The 19,754-nt window shown below is 41.9% G+C and overlaps 1 protein-coding gene across 2 annotated transcripts in view; it reads right to left on the reverse strand.

The window, feature by feature from the left end:
* Positions 1-19,754, reverse strand: part of LOC143168279 (sphingosine-1-phosphate transporter SPNS2-like) — a 140,122-nt gene that overhangs the window by 67,038 nt on the left and 53,330 nt on the right. For both annotated transcript variants that reach the window (XM_076354565.1, XM_076354564.1), the window contains exon 3: positions 8,358-8,494. In XM_076354565.1, coding sequence (XP_076210680.1) covers positions 8,358-8,494 — 137 coding nt within the window. The remainder of the gene's footprint in view (positions 1-8,357; positions 8,495-19,754) is intronic.

Raw genomic sequence — 19,754 nt, forward strand, 5'->3', positions numbered from 1 at the left:
GATTTCCTGCTCAGGCACAATAAAAGCAGGACAGGCAGGATGATAGTTACAGGCAGGCATTGCTTCCAAACCATCCATTAACTGACACAGTGGCTGAACTTTCCTACTCTTCAACCTAGAAACTGTAAATTCAGGTTTCTGCATAAAAATAGGACAAAGCTGTAAAGGTCTTTGGCCTGTAAAGACCTTTCATGCCGGCATCACAGTCCCCAGCTGTTGTCTCTAGGCATTTTCATGATCTGATGAAACAGCATCAAATGTAAGCATATTGATGTAAAAAGATGTAGGGTCTGACTCAATTCCCACAAGGACACACAAAAAGTTCCCACAGACTTCCAAAGGAGGAGGTGCATCAGAACTACAATCACAGACCCTATGATAACGATTTCAACATCTTCCAGTAACCTAGATAACCAACGGTTCTCTAAAAAAAAGAGGGCAGGCAATTACAGGGAGCCCTCACTGAGACCCACTGCAAATTAGCATTAAGCCTCAAGCCTATTTCTTGATACTCTCCCAGCACAAACCTCTGTCCACCTGCTCTAGAAAATGCCTGAGCTCTGAGGAGCAGTTCTGACATTTCAGTGCAAATTGCTGCTTTCATTTTAATGAACTGGCAACAGAAGCCTGTGCAGCAGCATGCGTCAGTTCAGGTGAATTCTGACACTCAGCAATAGAAACATCTCTTCTTCTTTCAGCCTCCACAGTGTTTGATTCAGATATTGCATGATTTCAGACCAACTAATGACCCAGAAGTAGGTAGCAGAGGGCAGGAGGCACACTTATGAACATAACAGCACATGATTGGGGTGATTTGAGAAGTTTGAATGGGATGTGGTGCCAAACTGCCCCTACCTGGGGAAGGTGGGACTTGGCGGCTGTAATCTTGATTGCTCTTGGGTCCCGGAGTGGAGAGCAGAACCGATCCTGTTCCAGACACAGTGCAGACAGGAAATGCTACGTATGGTAGAGATACTCCTTATGACAGTTTCTTTAAGTTCATTTTTCTCATCACACAAACTTTCCGAATAAGCTTTGGAGCTATACTCTGTCTCTCTCCTGGCAGCCATCACCAGCTGTGTTTTCAATAACTCTTTCCAAATGCTTTACAGATACATAGATGCAGATACTGGAGGGGAAAAAAGAACACTCAGAGCAGAAAATACACCACTTCAATTTCTGATAACACCTATGAAAAGCTGCCTCCTCACAGATTGGCTTTTTGGGGCTGATGGTCTGTGAACACCCTAACCTGTTTTTCATTTAAAGTTTCCCTTGGAAGAGGGACAGGTAGAAAGGGACAAGGTAGGAATATAAAGCAGCTAGGAGACAAACACATGACAGTAATTCTGCACTCTATTTCAGCAAGCTGCAACCATTCCATCTACATAAATCTTCTCCCATCTCTTCTGTCCTAGGTCAGCAAAATCTGAGGGAACAACGAGGACCCAAGATCCAAGAGTTCAAATCATTACACTTGTCTGTGCAAGAGAAGATGTTGCTCTTACATGCAAACAGTTTCCCATACACTATTTTGTATCAGCTGTGCTGAAGATGCTAGCAGACTTGACAAATGCCCAGAATACCTTAAGACCAGCTCAGCCAATGCTTCGTTATTGAAGGAATAAGCAATAGAGCATTCTTTTCCTACAGTACACCTCGCATAATCCATATTAAAAAAAATGCAAGATAGTAAAACTTCTAAAAGTGCTGTTAATAGCACTGGGAAGGAGCAGCAGGTGCCTTCTTGCTGGAAAGGAGTCAAAGAAATGGTGCCTTTCAATTCCCACAGAAACTCTCATACTTCCTTGTCCAGGGAGCATGGACTTTGTTATGTCTTGATCTAGCTGTGGCTAGAGCTGGAGAGTCAAGTAGCCATGAAAACACAAAGGAAGTTTCTCACAGCACAACTGCTGCAGGAACCTGACAATTTCTACATCCCAAGAGCTGCAGCTCTTAAAAGTTACCCTTGGTGGGGTAACTCCATCTCCAGCGGCCATATGGATGTAGGTACGTATAACCAGACTTGAGGTAGGTTCATCTCTTCTCCTGATGGGCAATGCCATCACCAGCACATTGCAGTGCAAGTAAGCCTTTTGCATAGCAGGCTGCTGAGAGGGGAAGCAGGTCTAAGGGGGGGCTGTGGGAATTATCTTCCTTCAAACCATCTGCTTTCAGGCATACGGGAGAGAGAAAGTGAGGCAGAATCAGCCTGTAAAGAACTTCACTCTGCAGTGTGAAGCAGTGATGAGAACCTCCTATCCCAACCTTCAGAGCCCCCTAACTCCAGCACAGCATCCTTCCTCACCTGGCACCCACTGATCCCTGGCCCCCCAGCACAGCAGCTCTCCTGTGGGGAGGAGGGAGCCCTGATAGCTGGGGAGAAGAAGAGATGTCTAGATTGTCACGTCTCATCTTAACAGAGCAGATGCAAAGCAGGAGCAGGTTACAGCTGCCAGGTAGTGCAACGGGGCACTGTACCAGCATTACACATAGGGCCATAATAGTAGCACTTAGTAATCTGAGTGTTGACACCACTGGCAGTTAGAATAGCAACACTACTGTAGTATATTACCCACCCTAATCTCTTCCTCTGTGATTAGAGAGTACGCAGTGGGCTATATTTTTCCTGAGCAGTCTAGCAAAAGGGCAAGCATGAAGAAATCCAAATGTCAATAGCGTATGCTCATCTGTAGGGTTCCAGTACCACATTAAAGGCTGGCAAAATACATCAGAGCCAACTAACAGCCTTTGTCCACGAACCCCCCGCGTTAGCTCCAGCACCGGTTTCTGTAACAGCCACACGAACTGTCAGGAACTGCATGTGAGGGAAGGGATTGAATGTATGTGCAGCAGACTTCACAAAGTTGCTTGGGAGAATCTAATTTGCCTTCTTTTTAAAAGAGAGTTCTGCTCAAAAGTAATAGGATGGAATGGTGGGATATAAACATTCCAGTAATTCATGGTGACTTCAAAGATAACAGTACCCTTCTTACATACAAAACGATGGCTTGGGGCTTTTAGTTTTGTTTGTTTCTGTTTTTCAAGCCGTGGATTCATCTTACACAGTGGAAGCAAAGGAACAGAAGCTGTATGTTTTATAATGCAACTTCTGCCAGAGCACATAAGACTAAAGGCTTTTTTTTTCCTTGCAGTGAATCATTGTGTGTAGGAGGTGGGGTTGGTTTATGTTTATGTTTTTTAAAATCAACCCAGCTAACCATTTGTTCCATACTGCACATAATTTGTTGCTTCTCTTTTAGCACTCCTTGGAAGACAAGCTTTGGAAATAAATATACATCTGGCAAGTCTGAAAGACAGGACTTTAGCAAGCACTGCAGGCTAACTGGAATTCCACAGTGGACTATTTGCTGCTTTTTTCAGAGATAAATCAAAAGGAGAGGAAAAGAAAAAAAAACACTAGTAGAAATACCTATCCAGATTAAATTGCAGTGGGAGCAAAAAGGTTTTATCATGTTAGCGATATCAACATTTAAGCAGAAATATTTACCAAGAACTGGAGGATTCAAATGCACATTCCTGGTTTACCTTGTTAATTCTTTGCTTTTCCATTTCCAAATTTTCTACCATCTGCAGCTCTGATGTCTCCCAGCAAACCCACATTACCACAGCCTGGTCTGGTTGATTATTAGGTACGCTTGGTCTCCCAGCCTAGTGGAGCCAAACTACTTAGCAGAATACTTTGCTCATCTGTAAAACAGCATCCCTTTTACACAGAATATGCTTTATTCAAGATATTTACGTGGGAAATAGCAGTATTTCACAAGACTGGAGAACAGTCTGCAACTTTCCACCTCCAAGCTCTTTCTTGCTTTAAGAAACTGGTGTCTGCCCACGAGGGAGAGGGGTCCTGATCTCTCAGAAGTTTGTGCTAAGAGGGGTCGGAAGTTTAGCACCAAAAGCAAGGTTTCATCTACAACAAATTTCTGGCCAAAACAGTCAGCTGTAAGAACTATTATTATGACTAATAGATGCGGATATCCAAGCAGCCAGAAAGAAACTCTCAGCACATGGCCTGATCCCTCCTGATAACCAAGTTGCTTCACGTGAAACCGTTCAGAAAGAGAGAAATGGTGCAATTGGGACTACAGACTCATTCCAATGACATTGTGGAATATAAACCAGCTCAAGATGATCAGCCACCACACAGGCAATCAGGCACTATGCTCATCGAAATGCTATCTAGAGAAAAAGCTGGTTACTTATTAAATCAGAGTTTATATTGATACAGAGGAAAACAAATGCATATTTAGCTTTTTGTGTGGATGGAAATGCATCTTGGTAAAGAAACTCCATGAAGCCTGTGTGCTCAGTGCGTTTCTCTGGGATATGACCCTATACCACACAGCAGCTCACTTATTTTTTGCTGATTTATTACGGAGCGTGAACCAACTAGAAAGTGTTTTCTCCAAATGCTTGCCAAAAGCCAAAACAACACAAGAAAGGGTTTTGCAGGTGAAAGTACCAAAATTTGTGTACCCGCAGGTGCAGAACTGATTAAAAGGCATGCATAAAAGGAGGTAATTTCTAAGCAGGTGTTTGTACTTACAAAATACAAATTAAGATATATATACATACTTTATTGAAGTTTCTATAAATGGAGTTAATCTAAAGATATGTCTAAATATGTACCAACTTTAACTAATTTTAGATTAATGAACAAGTTTGTTAATGACACTTTTATTTTAGAAAGTGCTAAACAGTGTTCTAGAGCAGAAATGTGCAAGTACCAGAGACAAAGTGCAGGAGGACTCATTTCTTATTTTTCTATAGAGAAATTCTGCACTAATACAAATTGTCAAATCACATTATTTGACAGAATAAAAAGTGACCTTTTCAATATTATCCCAGTCTCATTACTTCTGATTATTTTCTTTAGTTAAATTTATCATTAACTATTTTTATCCATGAAACCAGGTGTACTTATGGAATTAGTCTCTGTTATGTATTTATTTGCGTTTCTTATTTTGATTTGTTTTAAATGTAATTTAAGACCTCATCAACAGTAATCAAACATTTACGTATCTATTTGTCCTATTGCTATTTTGCTATGCATGGAATTCATGCATTGTTGTTTTCTGTAACTATCACCCCCTATATACTCTGGAACTGTCCTTAAACTTTGGACTGATTTTCTTTTTTTCCTGTGAGCGCCTATTATTTAGTTATTCAGTAGCTACTAGCAGATGAGAGATTCATTCTTCATTTATTGGACGGCCATTATTCCATGTTAAAAGTCCAAAGATATTTGGCAATAAATAACTAAGGATATTTTAATAAGCGGTTACAAACCTTAATGCAGTGCTTTCTAGGAACTACGTATCTGCATGGCATATATATCCCATTCCCTGCTTTATCTGCCAATTTTCGGTCACTATCTTTTTAACCCAAATAGCATGAAATAGCATTTAGATAGTATCTTAGATGAACCGTTTCATTGTGCTCCAATCCTTTTTACCAGATCAAAATCCATCTCTCTGAGGTAGTTTCTCATTCCACGTCCTTTTCTTGCCACATGGGTATTTCTTTATTGAATAACTTGACAGATAAGAATTAACATGTCCTTTTCTGTAGGCTTGTTTGCACAATAAATTACAAATAATCCAGATATTCACTCAAATGATAGCATTTTGATTGTTTTCCTTTAAGTGTCCAAATTTTAGCCAGGAACTAATATTAACAACACACTGCCAAAAACCTTTACAAATTGGGTGCCTTCAGAGTCCACCAGCTCTGTAGCTCCTTTCTGCCTCTGTTAAGCTGTCTCTTTCCATTTACGCTCCACATTTGAACTCTGCGGATGTGTACTCTATTTAATTACACAGTGACAGCATGCACGAGGCACTAGACACTGTCAAAATTTGAAGAAAGGCAATCCCTGAAGACACAGTTTGCTATTTCTACTGAATGGCTATTGTTTCTCGCCTAGTTCAGTATTTTTGCTGTCGCCACATAAAGGAGTTTTCTGTAGAGCGTTTCAATGGGCTCAGCCTGTGCCAACTTGCTCCTTTTAGCCCCGTGTTTTCATGTTGACTTGGATGTGAGTACTCATCTACTTACAGTAGTCTTACTGCTGCTTTTATTTGTGCCAGCAAAGAGTTTTTCATATTTCAGCTCCTAGCCTTCCTCCCTGACAAACACATATACTGTCTTAAAAGAAAGAAGGAAAAAATGTTGAGAGAAGAGCCAGTGTTTTGCTCCTCAAATGAATCCTAGAAGACAAAGATCAGAACTAACTAGACAAAAATGCCTATTTAGTCACTGCATAAAGAAAAAAGCTGCATCAGCTCTTCTCTGACCCTTTTTCTCATTAGTACTTCAGGAATTCACCTTGCTCAATGTGGCATGTCTTCCCAATTAGAGCTCAGGCCTCCAAAAAGGATACCAAAGTGGTAAGGATACTATGTGAAGTTGGGATTGTTCTTATGACCTTGCTCAACTGCTGCAGCCGCTGGGTAGAGCACATCCATACAGCAGCTGCAAAATTTTCCATAATTTCCTGGAGTCAATAACAAGAGCTGGGCATGAGACCTCTAGCTTAATAGGTAAGTTTTCCGGTAGAGTTGAGGATCGCAGGAAAATCAGGACAGGGGATTTTTCTCAGTATCGGAGTGGGTTTTGTCCAAGGTTGTAGTTCGGGTCCAGAGTTAGTACTGATAGAAATCCAGGAAGAATTAACACAGGTCTGGCTATTTTGATCTTGTCTCTCTTGTGACTTCCAAAACATTGGGGTTTGGATTCCAAACAGCTTTATAAACATTATTCTCTCTTTCTTTGGCTAAAAATATGCCACTTCCACTTTGAGCTCCTGTATGCTGATGACCATATATATTAATCCCTGAATTACTTCAGCTAATAAGCCCCAAATCCTTAAACTGAAAATCAACTCTGAAAACACAGATTACATCAGTCCAGTTCCAGTGTTCCATTACTTGCAACTACGGGACTAGGTCTATTGCAGAGAGAGTGATGAGGACCTGAGCACGAATGCGTGTTCATAACATGAGAAGTGTTTATAAGCAGGTAATTGGTTCCTTCATAAAATGCTTCCCTCTTTGGGCTCTGATCACAGCTGCTTTTGCAGAACATTATGAAGATAAATTAAAAAAAAAAAAAAACCAAACCAAAACCAAAACACCCTCTTCATCTTAGATGGGAGATGTTCTTTCTCTGGAAAGGATGCTTCCTGACCAATTATAAACCAGAACAATTTACTGAGTTAAAGGCTTCTACATTTGGCCATATGCGTTTTTCTTTAGAAATGCAGCAACAATCAATCCAACATGAAAGCCAGACAGACATGTGACTGCCACTGCCCGCTTTAGGTGGAAATTCTCTTTTATTAGAAACTGCAGAGCATGTGTGTGGGCAGGAGGGAGCAGGGTGGAGAGGTTTAGTTCCTGGTTGTCATTCTTTAGGCGTGACCACAATGCTGCAATCTCTGGAACGCAGCTGGACAGAAAGGATGAGGAATGTCCCTGCCTCCCTTGGGGAAATCAGTCTGATGATGCCAGGAGCTGTGATTTGTCTCTCCAGGAATGTTGCCACCTGCAGCAATTAAGCCTCCTCTATAATATGATTTAAACAAGAGGATATTTTTCCTCAGAAACTGCCAGATCATTGTTTCCTCCAAGTGCCTCTGACAGGCAAGAAAATTAATGCAATGAGGAGTCCTCAAAATGGGGTACTGTGGCTGTCCTGAAAGCAGGTGAGGGATGCTGTGCATAGCTTGACAAAATTAAGTGAGCCTGACAGCTCCATCATCAGTTCCCCAGACATATCCATCAGCTAGCGTTAAAGGAGCTGAAACCATGTCTAATCTCTATGCTATCATCCACCTTCACTACCTTTGTTGGACATGAAACAAAGTGCATGTGTAAAATCACTGTTGGATGCATTTTATCATTCCACATACCATGAGCAGACTTCCCAACGAACTCCGATGGCTTCTGTTACATATCAGAAGACAAGAGAAACACTATACAGACATGGATTTTTTTTTAAGTCTTTTTTAAAGCCCTTTAAAGTTTCCTTAGGATCTCCCTCAAAACAAAACCCTTATGTCAACAGAAACTCTTGCTTAGATATGCTTCACCCGTTGTTTTTTATGAATGTGCATGATCAAAGAATAACAGCTTTCACAGTTAAGAAAACACAGTTACACAGATCACACTTCACCCACAAAAGGTCAGATAATGCAACGTGCTATATGTTAAATACACACGAGAGGGATACGTTCCCCTTGAGCACACCGTGATGGGGAGTGGGGAGTTTTTTAGGAACATATTGTCCATCTTTTCAGGACACCCTGCAAAGCGCCTTTGCAAAGATCTTACCTGTTCAGTGATGAAGGAGCTTGAAAAAGTGACAGCTGACCAGAAGAAGATCCCACAGCTGAGAATGATCTTTCTGTTGAAACGGTCACCAAGGTAACCAAAGATAGGCGCCGCAACCATGAAACTACAGATGAAAACTGCAAAGGAGAGAAAAAGGAAAGAAACGTTTAATAAACGTCAGGCCAAGAACATGAAAACTAATTTTCTGCAAGCCAAATCCTCTAGAGAACAGTTCCATCTAATTAGACATTCTGCATCCCTGACTTACAAAGTTCTGCAGTCTGATACACTTTCAAAAGTCAGTGTTTCCTTAATCAAACAGATTTTTCATTCCCTGAGAAATTTCAGGCCAGTGAACTCATATTACATTTGAAAGCACCAGCCCCTCACGGTTTGCTGAGAGCTCAGCATCCAGGGACGGGCAAAACCAGGACAGAATAAATTAAGAACTTCTGCCCGAATGTCACTGAGAAGGTGAACTGGAGGCTGGAAGGAATTTCCAGCAAACAGAAAGCAAGCCAAGGGCTCCTCGTTGGCTTTTGCAGCAGAGACCAGAGAGAAACAGGCCATAGAAACTGAAGTTCTTTCATCCTTCCTAGCAGTATTTTAAGGCACCCAGGAAACAGTGAGGAAAAACAGTAAACACTACTATCATCCTACTTGCACCAGCCCTGTAGTTAGACAGAGAACTCCTCATTAGGTCCTTTCACCAGTACTGAACTTGTATTTAAACCCATCACTGAGCAACAACTTCACTAAAAGGAAGAGTTTTAACCTACAAAGCCCTAGCAGGCCAGGAATGTCCTCTTCTGAAAGACTACAAGTTCACCTTTCCCCTTTGCTTCCCCCCCAAAAAAAACCCAAAGCATTAACCCAAGACCTTCTGTCACATAGGAATGAGGCTCTTGATAGAATAACCTCTGCAAAATCTCCTCAACTTCAGAGTTCACTCCTCCAGCCCAGCTCAAAACAATCTTGGCCAGTGACACCACTGAAAACACCTGAAATGAGGCACTCACACCATATTCACGACTAATTTGGAACTTGGCAGAAATTGCCAGATTTTAAGCTGATTTATACCTGGCTTTTGTCTGTCCACATTAGAGATTTGGGTAAGAGCAACTACATCGATTTTACTGCCCTGTAGCATGAACTTTCTGACTTTCACTGACTGTCTGGGTTCAGCAAACCCAGGAGGATTCGGGTAGGCCACCGGAATACCTGGAGATCCCTCTTTAGTCAGAGTTATGACTCTCATTAATTATTGGGCAGTTCCTGGAAGGCAGGGTGGGCTTTTGGCATTGTCTAACCCCAGCTGTCTACTTTTAATTGTATAAAAGGGGGTGGAGGGGATAGAATAGGAAAAAATAAAAAGGCAAGAGCAGAGGACACACACCCCTTTGGTTGGAAAGCATGCATAAAATTAAAGTGGTTAAGACCCAAATTATGAATTTTCATGGCTGATGACATACGATAGCTCAAAAACGTGCAGAGTGCTGAACTATGAAATTATCTAAATGTCTCTTCTTTTTCAATATATTAAGATGTCAAAGCTGCTTTATAAATAATACATACCCATTTGCATCTATATTTTGTGAGTCATGTGATTGTGTGCATATCAATTTTGCACTTTGGCATTTCATAGGAATTACAGATTTACTCTTTTTAAATTTAGAGTAAAACAAATGGAGATAATACAGAAATTTTAAGACATGAAAAGAAGCACATGCAACATTATATCGCACATACAGCCCAAGAGCCCCACCATGCCGCTGACACTGGTTCCCTGCTTACTCGCAGGACAGGGACTGCCTGGGTAAATGCTCTCCTTCCCTCGCAGGGACATTTTGTCACGCTCGCCCACCCCTGCAGCACAGTCCAGCTCCCTGAGCTAGCTGCACATCCCTGAAACCCTTGATCTCCAGTGAACTTGGCTCTAGTAGACCAGAAGTGGCTTACAAATCTCTACTCTGCAAGGGTACATCTGCACTGGCCCCAGTCCAACAAGGCACTTAAGCACATGCTTATATTAAGCACTTTAGAGTCATCAATTCCATGATTAAGTGCTTTCCTGAATTAACACCAAAGTGTTTGGCACCTTGCAAAGCTGGTGCGGCAACCTGGCACAAAGGGTACGTGACTGTTTATTGGGAATGAGAAGCAGAAAATTACTGTGACTCGTACAGAGCAGCGTGCCCATTGCAATTTGACCTTACCCTTGGAAGGACACAAATTCATTCATCTCAGAATCAGATATTCTGCCATTTTTACAACATAAAAAGACATGAAGCTAAAAAAGCTTCCAAGGGAAAATCAGAAACATCCAAGTCAGCATCCCGCAATTTCAAATATCAAATAACCTGATTAATTCAACTTTGAGACATGGAGGGTGCGATCCAAAATTCACATTAATCAGTGGCATTATTAGCTTCAGTGACCTCTGGATCATAAATGCGAAGTCTAATTCTGGAATTTGGGCAAAAGCAGGAAAAAAGCACAAACCTCCTCTTTCCAATAAAACAAACCGAAAAAAAGATCGTCCAATGCCTTCCAACAACATACATCCTGCTGTTACTCAAATCCCTTTGGAGAATTTAGTTTTGGAAGATTCTAAACTGAGCTGTGAGCTCTGTCACCGGTAAGCAGCTGACTTGACAGCTCCAAAAGGTGTAAAACAAAAGGACAACAGAACCTAATAAATAATAGGTAATGGAACACAGCTGTCGTAATAATAAATGCAATTTATATCAGGGTATTTATGACCCAAATACGCATCAGAGCATTGATTGACTCAAATAAATGCAGAATATGATGGCTGTGTGGTCTGTCAAAAGGATCTGCCTGTTACAGGCATTTCCTATGAATCAATTTTTGCAATTACTCCTGCAAATGACAGACGAGACTCCTGAACAACAGACTGGGTTGGCAGAATAGAGGTGAATGAATCTAGGGCATGTTACCAGGTGGGATGGAAACCCGAGTTACTCTAGACCAGGAGTTGAGGTTCTGCGACAACTAAATACCATGAAGGAGAGATCTTATCCAGAAGACAGAAAACTGCCAACACGTTCAGTTGGAGAGAGGGGCAGCAGAAACATGATTAATCTGTAGCGAAAGATGGCCGCAGCATAACACAGAGGGATGCATTCCAGTAAAGGAGCCTGGCCCTTGCGCCAGCCTCTTCCCATCTGGCTCCTCTCCCCTCTTCCACAGCATTTTCTGCTCCTTGCACTCACCCGCTCCCCAATTAATACCGAAGTGACACCATAGCAGCTGCTGCTTCGGCTCAACCCACTGCCATAAATCTTTTATATTAGGAGAGCGCTGTGGCAGAGGCTGGCATTTCATTTGCCTCTTCCCAATCAACAGCTCCTCCTCCCATTTACACTTAAAGCCATCTCAGAATACTACCGAGTCTTCAGAAGACGTACAGTGCAAGCCAGGGCAGAGTTAGAAATCCATTGGGATTTGGGGTGAGCTACTGAAAAGGTAGTGATCGCGTTCAGAGCAGCTGTGGGCAGGGATAGCTATGTCAGTCACCATTATGTTTGCCGTACAGCTAATTTCTCTCGGTAAATCATCTCCAACGGTGCCAGCAGAAGTGGCTTGGTCCCAGCACTGGGTGGAGCTGCGATACATTTCTGCAGGAGCAAATTATCACGTGAGGAAAGGATGAATAAACAGACACATAATGAATGCCATCCCAGGAGGGAGGTTCTTTTAAGTACAGGTATTTTCAAAAGGAGATCCCATTTGTCATTATACCTCCCTTTGTGGCTTAGCCGCTGAAATGCCGACTGCGGTGAGAATGCAGGAAGAGTATAATTGCCCAAACAGGACAGCTTGGTGTCTATTTCTGCATCTGAATGCCTGTCCCACCCTGTTACAGGTGCACAAGCACCTTTGCAGCCAGCACTGCCCAGCTTTGTCTGTGCATGGCTGGAATTACAAAAATGTGCAGCATAAAAAAAAAAAAAAACATAAAAATCTTACACTTCCCACCCAAACACCCACCAGAGAAAGGAAAGCATCCTCCCCAGCCTCTATTGCCTACTTCATGTACTGTAGCTTCAGTCATCTTTCAGGGATTATGGCCAGGGAGCTGCTCCGCACGTTTCCCTCTCAAGAGCTGTCTGTGTACCCAGTGGAAAAGTAAACCCCCAGACAGTGGACGCAAAGGAGACGAGGAGAGAGGGAGAAACTGTAGACTTTCTATTTAACAGTCACAAAAAGCTCCTGCCTACTGGAACTAGACTTCACTGCTCTTATTTTTCTCTTCTTTCCCTCCAAACAAAAATTTACCAGCTTGACTCTACAACTGTTCCCTGAAACAGCTCTGACCCATCAGCTTTCCACCCCTTGATTCCAAAGACACTGTTGCCTCTGTCTCACTTGCTCTTTTCTTACGTGGATTGATCAACCCTTTGTATCGCAGAGGGGGGCTTCTCCTGCCAGCGGGTCATCCACGTAGTATAACCAAGAAGGAAGAGAGGCATTGACAGAGGCTGCATTTCCTCAGTTACGGGAAGGTTGAGAGGATCACAGGAACCTCCAAGAAAAGATCCCTTCTTTCCGTTTTGACTTCAAGCAGACAGGGTTTCTTTTTTCCTATCAGGAATAATGCTAGAAAGGTTCAGGTTCAGGTAAAAATAGCTAGTTCTCTCTATGCAGGGATGCTCAACAAGAAAAAAAATAGTGGCTATCTTTGAGCTCTGAGTCAGCATGAAACCGTATATACACGTCTAATTGAGTGCTGACAATGTGTTTGGCTCTGTGGAAGGCAAACCCAGACAGCCTCTGCCTCAAGGGACTAGCAATCCACTTAGACACAGCAAAGTGCTATGTGCTGTGAGGTTGTTAATATTTTCCCAGCAACAAATTTCCAAACAATGAGAACACCTAAACACCCAGCTCATTCTGGATAGGATAATTTACGGGTGTGTACAAGCAAAATCCTGCTCTTTCCACATGAGACACTGCCCTGTTGGGATTTGTTCGAGCCACTTCTACTCCAGAGACACTTGGTCGTGAACGCACGTGTTTCTCAAGCTGCTTATGGGACCAGCTGCCATCTACCTGCAATGGTGAATAAAGACTCTCCCAGGGGCCCAACCGGCCCCTCTGTTTCAAAGACATGTTTTTGCAATGCTGCTTTTTTAATTTTCATTATAGTTTTATGCTATAATACTACTACTCAGCACATACACACACAGCACATTTAATCACAGTGAGGCTTGGGACAATTTAGAAAGGAAGTTAAACATCATTAATTTCTACTTCAGGGGTAAGGAAATTAAGACACAGGAAAGTGACCTGCCCAGGATGAACTACAGAAATCTTGAACCCATGCAGGTCTTCCAGCTTCAGCAGTGTCCTGTTTACAGGACCATATCTATGCTAAAGGTATTTTCGAAGGTCTACAGACACAATTAAAAGCAATTTTTTTTTCTTACAGCACCATACAAGCCAAGCAAGAACAAAGATCCTTTCATGCTACTTAACCATTGAACCTGGTAGTTTAGACACAACATGGTGATGTGACCAAGGTCAAAGTGATATCCGACTATGGGGCAATCCAAGGCCCTGGGAAGTCTCAGCAATGTGATTTAAAACATTCATCCTTTGATGGAGATGAATTCTTACAATACAATTGCTTGTACAAAAATACCACCCTTCAAATCATCATTATCACAAACTCTACTATAGGTACGCTGTTACTTCACTCTCCGCATGGACTTTGTTTTACTTCATTTCTAATTCAACAGCCAACAGATGGATCACGTTACTGCATTTTGCCAAGTGCAAAACACAAGATCACTGGGTTCCAGACTATCATGCAGACTAGAAGTTTCTGACAAGTGTAAGGAGCTTTGAAACACACCACCAGTTCCGTATGTCATGCAAAGCTGTCATATACCGACAGCATCGAACACAGGAACATTTAAAAAAAAAGGCTTGAGAACAAGTCCAAATCAATTGGACTTAAGTATACAAATGTTTGGTTCGGATGTGGCCTGAAATGCTCTCCCAGAACAGACCACAACAGTGAATTTCATAAATGCCTCATTCTTGTGTGCTTGTGTCCTCAGCAAATTAATGAGGAGAAAAGCAGTGCTTTAAAAGGTGTGGACCTAATTACTCACACTGATTGCATTTCTCTAATATCTCTCTGTTTGGCAGGACACTCTAGACTGCCTTTCCCTCACTGCAGATGCCACTCATCAGTATTCAAGCTCCAATCTTGTCTTCTCCGTAGGGAGCATGTTGCATCATGAGGTGCCAGTTTTTTCCTTAGAGCAAACTGATATAAAATATCAACAACATGTTTAGCATGACTTTATACACACACAGTTGACATACACATTTACATTGAGAAGGCGGCTGCTGTATGATACCACTCAATTTCATTTGCTGTGACAGGGTCAGAAACCGGTTACAAAAACACACTTATGAAGTCAGACAAGGCCTGAACACAGCTTTCCTGGCAAGTTCATGATTGACTCAACAATACACAAGATGCAGCCCCGGGAAGAATTCAGTACTGATAATTCCACGGCTTTCCCTCACTGCAGAGACCAGATTCTTCCAAGAGTCAGTCCTTATATTCCCAGCAAAGGATATCCTGAAGGCTTGCTTTGTTTACCTTAGCCAACAAGAATAATTGCTTCAGTGGGAATTGCTGGGAAATCCACTCCTTGGAAGCAGAAAATCAGGAAAGAATACCCAGAAAACCAATCCAATTAACACATTAATGCCACCTGAGCTTTGAGAGGAACTGTGTTGGGCAAAGAGCAACCACTGTGGTCAAATATAAGTAATTGCTGTAAAAACTGCCATGCATAGTACAGTATATCATTGATCCATACAGTGGTGAGTATGTGATGTTACGGATGTGAGAGATATTTCACTCACTCTGTGCATTGCTGCATAGGGATGGAGAAATACTCCTCTTCAGTCCCAAATGCCTAGACAACAGCTACAAGAAATAACGCTAACAAAAAGTGAAGGCTAAAAAGGGAAACAACCCTTACACGTTGAGTACTGTTGCCCACGGACTGGCAAAGACTAGAGTCCAATGGTCATGGCAGTTCCTTACAAGGGTAGGCTTACAGACAGAATCATTCAAATACAAATCAAACCTTGAAACATTCAACTCAACAAATCCATCTGCAAGTACTGCTGCATGTCCAATAGTGGAAGTAAAACCATAGCTGCAAGACATGAACTACTGCCATTCTGGTCCCATTTTAAGAGCCCATTTTAAGGGCTGTTGAGAGGATATAGGACAGTTTGATCACCACCAGTGAGAGCTGACTATAACCAGTGAGCTGTCAAATGCCGACTCTGGCACTGCTACTGGCGGGCTGAGACAGGCACGTGCCTGCAGCCAGCAGCGTTACTGCTCATAACCAGAAGACAGAGACCGACCCAGAAACAATCAGGTACAATGCACTGCAGAGAACGCGAACCCTGCCAGAATATATACTGCCTCCCACATAAACTTAAAGGAAAGACAAACAATGTTTCCAGCCTACTTTCTATAGACCTAAGCCAGAGTGATCAGTTTTATAGAGGTACTATGGTCCATAGCATACCAGCACTCCCTAAAGAGTAGCAATGATGCTCCTCTCACTCAGGCCTCACAAATACTGCTGTCACGTTTCAAAGTTTGAAATCAATCTTGGTTTCCTGGTTCAGGCAATCAGCACTGCAAAGGCAAGGAAAAGATGGCTTTGAATTAAAAGCCAAGATCTAAAACAGCACTCAAATTTTTCACTTTTTTTTAATAAATTTCCAATATTATGTCAATTGAAGCTGCATTTGAAGATTCAGCCATTCGTATCTTGCTTATTGCTAAAGCAATTAAGTAGATGGTTATTCACAGTTATTATTTCACAACCATTTCCCACATCCACTGAGGTCCAATTCTGTCATGCTGTACTTCAAAATTTTTTATCTAAGCGTACAGTGGAAAAGCTACAATTTACTGTGCCGTTCAGTCTCTCTGGATGTCCAGCAAGTTTACTTGGAGCAGGAGCTAACTTGCTGCTAGATTAAATTTTGAACAGCTGTATACAGACAACAAAATTTAAAAAGAAAAGAGGAAAAACCCAAACCCACCTTCTGCTTTTCACTTTGGGAATTACAATGATTACATTACCATTGTTTTAAAGGGATCTGGGCAACCTGAACATCAATAAACCAGTTACTGTGTTCCTAGAGATGTGCTTCATAGTACAATGCTGCAGGCAGCAATCCAAGGGAACGGTTCCAGTGTACAGCTTACAGTCCACCGCTTCCCTCGCGCCTAAACTGGCACTTGCCTGACCCTGCAGTCAGCTGGTTCTGGGAGACCAGCAGATAGCCAGCCCTGATGAACATCTTCTGCAATGAAATAAATAGTGTATTTGCTAGCAGAATGTCTTCTGTGGCTACACAGCGTGTTTGATTGGGGGATTAAAATTTACACATGAGAACATTTGAGGAGGAGCAGACACCACCTCTCCCCATCAATTAAAAAAAAAAAAAAAATCTTCACGTCTGGGTCAGTTCCACAATCTGGTTCGTTACATGGTGGGCGAAAAAGAGGGGGCAGGAACAGGAGGCTGTGACAGAGTTTGCTTTCCATGGCAGTGCCATATAAAAGGCATACAAATTATTGCCTAAGGACACCATTAGATTGCTGACACTTAGGAGCAGAACCCAGAAAATGAGCTTGTCTGTCGGTGTTTAAACACTGCTTTTGCATTTCTTACCATTCGGAAATTAATGATTAAATAAGTCAAGGCCACTTTTGTTTTATAGCCACTTCCGCTTTGAGTTGTATTTCTGCAAAATGCTTTTAGTGTGGTTTGATTTAGACTCCTGACCAAAGTTGACGGAAGGACTCCCACTTGATTCAGTGGGCATTAGAGCTGAGGTTTTTGTTTAGATGTAACTGCTTATGAATCCCCAATGACAGCAGAGATCAGAACCTCTTTACTAGTAAACACATTTTAGTACTTGTAAGTTTACTGCATCCCTGTAACATAAAAGGTTATTACTGGGAAAAGTACAGACAAAAAGAATTGTCAAAAGGATGAAACAGGTCCTTTTACAGGAAAACATTAAACATACTGGAAAAGAAACAACTGATGTGGGATATAGACGAGATCTAGCACCATGAGTAGCATGGAAAAGGGGAAAACAGAATCCTCTCTCTTAGAAGACCGACCAGGTGGCATCAAATAAGACTGGCAGCTGCAAAATTCAAATCAAAGGAGATATTTCATGCACAAAACTTTTAAACAAACACTGGGATTTTATCACAGGAGGCTATGGAAGCTCAGTGTTTGTTATTTCAAAACAAGATTGGACAAAATCCTGGAAGAATACTAATGTAAGGACTGTTAAAGATAACTCCTCCGGTTCAGAAAGGCCTCAACTATCCAGTTGATAGGGTATACCACGGAACTATCACCATAATCTTGTCCTGTTCTTTTATTTTTTTCCCCCATATATGTGCTATTGATCACACGTAAAAGGACCTCTGGTCTGGACTGGTACAACTATTCCCATGTTATTCTGAAAAAAACCATAAAAAATTAGGAAGACAAAATTGCATCTGCATCATTTCCGCCAGCTTGATTAGGTAATGGCTTATTAACATGTTATTGAGTTGCACCTAAAATTATTTCTAAAAGCTGGAACGTGGTTCACAGCTACATTTCTAAAACCAAAAGTGGCTTTGTACCTGCACACGCACACTCGCAGGGTAAAGTAATGAAGTACCCAGTCAGTTAACAGAAGCTTTGCCCCCTTGCAATTTCTTCTCCATTTGACTTAACTGGCTCTGACTGTTTGAGAACTTTGCAGGTTAACACAGTGGAGTGAAAGAGGACACGGTCCCTTCCTGGCTGCAGCCTCGGTGCTCATACGATGCGTGACATGGGTCGGTTTGTCATTGTGCAATTAGTTGCAGGAAAACATTATTAACTTAGCTAGCCAATTAGGATGGGTATGTATTCATTCTGGTCAATTCTGAATTAGACATGAGATCCCAGAGGTACGGAGATTAGTCAATAGCTTTGCAACACTGCAGCATCATGAGTGATGCTGCTACAAGATTGGTTCTGCCTCAACATGACTAAAATATACCTAAAACAGTCTTAGCTGCTGTTACAGAAACAGCCAGTAATCACTCCTAGTACTCATGAAAGTCTGCATTTGAAAGAATAGTGGTTTTGCTTTTCCCTTCCTGTGCAGTTTTCCAGGACGTTCTGCACACGTGCTGTCCATCTGAGAGCTTCAACCACAAATAAAGCTCCAGCAGGGAGGAGGGCTGCTCTCATTTGCCAGGAGGATGAAGCACCTATACTCAGGGCTCAGGGCTAGAGAAAGGTGTCTCGAGAGAAGCATTTAAATAACCACAAAACCAAAGGATCTTTATTTTGTTCTATCCCCTTCCTGTACTTGAGATCTTTCTTTTTCCATTGCAATTATGATACCAGGCACACGCTACAACCGCATTCACAGAAGCCTTTGGAAAGAAAGGTGAGATCTTTTGAAAGAACTGGTCAGACTTCCCTTGTGCCAGTACTAGAGCTTGTGTGGACACCTGGAGAGCAAAATCGGGGAACTGTTGAGGACTGTAAATTAAACCACTATCTCTTCTGGCAGGGTCCCTGACCTATGGCACAGCAGTGCAAGTGCCAGGCAGGCAGCATAAACAGCTGGACAGAAGCGAGCCGCTTTCCTTAGGGCAGGAACAGTTATCTGCACCTTTGCCCATAAAGCCTTTTCGACCACGGCGTGCACTTAAACACACCAAGAAATGACAGCCTAAAGCTGGTAATGCAGAATAATCTAAATCCCTTGATCCTTGAAATCTGCATTGAGTACCATGCATGAGATTTAACTAGCAATAAAATACTTTAAATCTGTTACTTGCTTAATAGAATGACACATCATTTGTATCTGGTATAAAGAGAAATAATGTTCCTTGTTTCCAATTTGAGATAGAGGGGGAAGACTGTTTTCATCCTAAAAGGAGGTTTACCATCCTTCTTTACAACTGCACCACTAATCCTACATCCTACCTCAACTAACATTTTAATTTCAAATAATTAACTAGTGTGCAACAGGAGTTAGGTCTGTCTCAAAGAGAAATCAATCTCAAAACCTGCTTCCCGCAGCAACAGAGAACAGGAGAGAGAGGAGACACTTTGAAAGTATGGTGTATTACTAATAAATTCTTTGCTACGTGTTATTTACCAACAGCAGCAGCTTCTTAAGAAAAACAATGCGATAGGAAGTGCTTCCAATTCTTTTTAGAGTGGAATCAAGAGCTTCTCATGCCACAGTACTCACGGGAACTTGCTAAAAGAAATGTTCATCTGACATATTCTTATCGCGGAG

This window comes from Aptenodytes patagonicus, chromosome 17 (assembly GCF_965638725.1).
Source record: "Aptenodytes patagonicus chromosome 17, bAptPat1.pri.cur, whole genome shotgun sequence".
Taxonomy (NCBI): domain Eukaryota; kingdom Metazoa; phylum Chordata; class Aves; order Sphenisciformes; family Spheniscidae; genus Aptenodytes; species Aptenodytes patagonicus.